The sequence below is a fragment of the Oryza brachyantha genome, chromosome 4 (assembly GCF_000231095.2).
Source record: "Oryza brachyantha chromosome 4, ObraRS2, whole genome shotgun sequence".
Taxonomy (NCBI): Eukaryota; Viridiplantae; Streptophyta; class Magnoliopsida; order Poales; family Poaceae; genus Oryza; species Oryza brachyantha.
This window is the reverse complement of record NC_023166.2, coordinates 14420134-14424467: the sequence shown is the minus strand read 5'-3', so window position 1 is coordinate 14424467 and position 4334 is coordinate 14420134. Positions and strand designations below refer to the sequence as shown.

Genomic DNA, 4334 nt, shown 5'->3' with positions numbered 1-4334 from the left:
ATTACCGAGCCTCAGCATCAGATTCAGACCCGTCGGTGTCATGTGTGAAACGCAGCTAGGACAGACAGCAACCTTCCCAGGCCAGCAAAAAGGGGGGCCTGTCTGATCACACACACCTATCACTCCTCGGTGTGACATTCTTTCAGTTTCATGGCGATTTGGCATCTTTCGCCGGTTACTTGCCCCCTAACCTCACCTTCTCCCACCTGTTGATTTCATGACAGAGATGCGACCCAGGAACACCTAACGACACAAGCAAACCCGGACCAAACTAGCGATGGATCACCCTTTGTCTTCTGGTATACACGGTCCCCAGGTCTCAAGTGTGTGGTGGTACAATTTGACGACCTTTCAGGTTGCTTGGTTCGAGGAATCAGACCATCTATGGGATGATGATCCATCATAAATTCATTTCACAAAATTTGGGAAATTATTGTCCCAGCTCTGAAACCAAATTGGCCAATAATTGGTTTCAACTACTACTATGTCTTAGGAGAAGTAAGAAGCATCCAAAGATGGTTAAACGGAGCCATACTGTACTGTACCATTTTCAAGCCTGGTTCTGAGCAGAACAAAATGTTACTTCGTTGTCTTCCAAACTTCCTTTGGAATATACTTTTTTTTCAGAATACTAATTTGATGGGTGGAACAATAATGGAATGGCCACTGCTGTAGACACTTTTGTTTTTAGTTTTGTTAGATGAGATGTCTGTTTCTTGCAACAATATTTTCGGTTAAATGGCCGGGCAGCACAATTGTTTTCCTCTGAAGCTAAAGGACGGGGCTCTGTAGGCATTAATGCCCGAAAGGTGGCAGGATACGCAACATAAATGTACAGTCCCAGGCTCCCACCTCAGGCAAAGAAGGGGACAAATGAAATGCCTGGAGCTGAGACTGGAGAGAGCCCCTCCAGAATTCAGAATCAGCAGTGCCAGCGCCGAGTAGTAATTACTGTACATGTAAGCCTGCACCTGCGCTAATCCTGTCACTTTGGTCTGCCTGCGACAGGAGCATTCAATTTTCTGGAACAGATAAGAGGATCAAGATCCACCGAATGGGAACTTAGAAGTACTACGTTTGATTTGATGACCAAGATTCAAAAGACTACATTCTGTCTGCACTTTGCACGACGAGTTGTTACTACTTCAAATTCCTAGCGAGAAAGCTGTAGAAAGGACGGAAAACAACCTAATTAACTGAAGATGCATCAGCTTTATCCTGAATAAAAATCTCTAGGCTGGAGCACGGAGAAACCGCGGCTCATGCACCTGTACGTGCATGCAGCTCCGGTTTATTTGTTTCCTGAAAAGACTAGGAGTAGTAGCGCCCTAGGTTATTCGGCAGATTACTTCTTCTAATCTCCCAGGCTGTCGCTGCCGGCATCTGTCAGTATCCTAAGCTTACGAGCCGATTTCACGAACGCGCTGCAAATGACAGGAAATCACTGAATTTCAGTTCAAGAATTGATAATGAGTGGTCGTAGTAGTAGTAACTGACGAGGGACGGCTAGTGTACTCACCAGAATGGCTCGTCGCCGGCGTGCTTGACTTCACCGGCGGGGCTGCGGTACACCACCAGGTGGCTCCTCAGTCCGTCGCTGTCAATGCTGAACATGTCAGACAGTCGGGCGAACAGCTCCTCGAACGAGCTCAGAGCCGTGAGATCGAGGTTCCGGCCGACGGCTTCCGACTCGACGAACACCTTGCACTGGCCGGGCTCCAGCTCGTACTCGGATCCGTGGCTTTTGCTGTCTCCAAAATACGGCAACCTCCACGACGGCGTGTTGGTGGTGGTGGGGCTGCCCTCGCTGAACCCGGCGGAGTCGGAGCCTTCCGAGCCATTGGGAGCCTTCTCGGCGTCCCAGTTCAGTGAGCGCTTGCGGGTGGCTCCCGGCGAGGCCCGACCACCGGAGTTGCCGTTCTTGATCTGCTGCTCGGTGAGAATTGCCTGTCCAAAAAGGAGAAACCCCGTTGGCTTCGCGTTGTCGATCTTCCTGGCGCTTGATGACGGCGAGGTCGTGGGTTCGTCGGGCGCGAGCTGGCTGCCGATCGTGAGGTCAGTGCTGATGATTCTCGGTGGGCGAGGTGCGGCTTGATCGGCGGGCGGGAGGCGGATGCCGGAGTAGAGCATCAGGTTCGGCTGCAGGTTGCCGATGTAGAGATCCGGGAACGATGAAGCGAACTGCGCATGCCTGGCTCCCTGTATGCCTGCAGGTTGAGCACTACCGTCCGGGAAGGGGAGAAAGGGGAAACCGTGGTGGAGATGGTGGTGGTGGTCGGCATGGCCGTGTGCCATTAGGTTTGGCGGGAACGCTGGGTTGAAGAGCTGGGCATCCGGGGGGAACTCCGCGTAGGGCGGGATCCGCGGCTTCTTGCGCGGCGACGAGAAGGACGGCAGGTGGAGGTTGGGCATGCTCGACACGAGCTCCACCAGCCACGGGCACACGCGCTTCACGTTCTGTAGGAGCTCCGGCTCGTCCCATGTCACCTGCGAGGGCAATTGATCAAGAACATCTTCTACGACTCTAAATGATCGTGCTGGGCTTTGACGATGGTGAAATGTCTGTGCGTACCTGAAGGAGACGCCATGGCGACTTCGGCCACCGGATGGGGTCGGCGGCTTGGACTCCGGCGATGGTGCCCATGAACCAGCTGATTCGCGACGAGTCCTCTGTCTCGAACGCCATCTTGAACCGCATGCCGGGGCACCACTGCACGCTCAAGGCCGTCCTGACAGCGCTCGCCCTCACGCAGAACTCCGGCGTGCTCGCCCGCGGGTAGTACAGCACCTCGAACGGCTGCCCGGAGGTGGCCAACGTCGCCGCAGTGAGCACGTTCTCCGGGGGTACCTTCCCCTTGGTCGGGCTGCTCTCGCCGCCCGCGGTTGCATTGCCCCGCACCAGGCCCCTGAACTGATCCCAGGCGGGCAACGAAGAGAGGCCCTCGTCGTCGCCGCCGATGCCGCAGAACCCGCGCTTGGCCCGGCGGATCCCGACGTGTATGTTTCTGCCCTCGTCGCGCATGAACACGATGCAGTCGCCGGCGAGGAGCTGCTTCTTGTTGACGAAGGGACTCCACCCTGTGGTGAGAAGGTGCCGGCGCGGGGTGCCCCGGTAGATGTGCCGGAACGTCCACTGCTCGCCGTGCACGTCCTTGGCGTGGATGAGCTGGACGGGCGGTTCGTCCCTATAGTTTAGCTCAGGGAAGATGGTCTCGGCGCAGAACCGCGGCACCGAGAACCCGCCACCGTTGTTCGCGTCGGACTGCGTCAGCGTCTTGGCGAACGACGCCGGCTTCGGCCTATCCTCCTCCTGCTGCCGCCCGCCCTCCCCGGCCGCCGCCGCCTCGCCCACGTCCACAACCGCGTCGCCGGGGCGGAGCGGGACGAGGCGTATCCTGGCGAAGACCTCGTCGGTCTCCTCGTCGGCCATGAACCGCACGGCAACCACCCGGCACGGCACGAGCGGCGGGACGCGCGCGGACGACAAGTCCACGGCCTCGCTCGCCTGCTCCGCGTGGCCCTGCGGGAAGTAGTACACCGCGGCGCCAACGGGCGGCACCGAGGACATGCTCCCCGCGCACGCCGCCCACAGCTGCGAGTCCACGGACCCGCCGGCGCCGTCGCCGTCGCCTTCACCGCCGCCGCCGCCCGTCGGCCTCGCCAGCTCCGTGAAGGTAAGCATCGTAACCCAACTCGACGGGGTGACTAATGAGGTGGTCTCAGGGTGAAGGAGGCGGGCGGTATGGGACTATATGATGGACTGGGAGGGGAGTGGGGGGAGGGAGTTCCGGTCGCACGGGACGACGGGCGGTTCGGAGTTCGGACTCCGGAACGAGTGTTTTTCGGCTAGTGGAAGACTGGAAGGAGGGGGGGCGTGTGCGTAGGGGGTGGTAAACTTGCCATGTCGTACGGCGGCTACGGAGTAACGAACCTCGACGAGTCAATCGTGCGCGCTAAGTGCCGTTGCATCAGTGTGTGGACTGGGGAGTGGAGAGACAGGGGAGCCGGCATGCTGCTCGGAGCACGGAGCACGGGTTCTGGTGCCTGTGCCGCGTGGATTTGGATGCATGGTTGGGCGATGGAACAGGTCCTCCAGCCAAACCGGTCATTTATATTAAATTTTATTTTCCATCTAAAAAATCTAAAAAATATCACTAACAAACTCAAGTTTAAGAAATTTCAATGACGAGTGAAAATTCTACGAAATACCATCGTACAAACGACTTTGTCTAAGAAATATCATCGCCGTTAGGTTTCCATTCATTTTTTTCCGTTAATACATTATTCATATTATATAGCACTTAAGGAAAAATGTTGATGGAACATAACGTCGA

The 4334-nt window shown here is 56.5% G+C and overlaps 1 protein-coding gene across 1 annotated transcript; it reads right to left on the bottom strand.

The window, feature by feature from the left end:
• Positions 1-618: 618 nt before the first annotated feature.
• Positions 619-3729, bottom strand: LOC102709732 (auxin response factor 10-like). Its single transcript, XM_015836180.2, has 3 exons — positions 2573-3729; positions 1520-2487; positions 619-1424 (listed from the first exon to the last, which is right to left on the bottom strand). Exons 1-3 carry the CDS (start codon positions 3680-3682, stop codon positions 1355-1357), a joined length of 2148 nt encoding a protein of 715 aa, XP_015691666.2. The 5' UTR covers positions 3683-3729; the 3' UTR covers positions 619-1354.
• Positions 3730-4334: the final 605 nt, after the last annotated feature.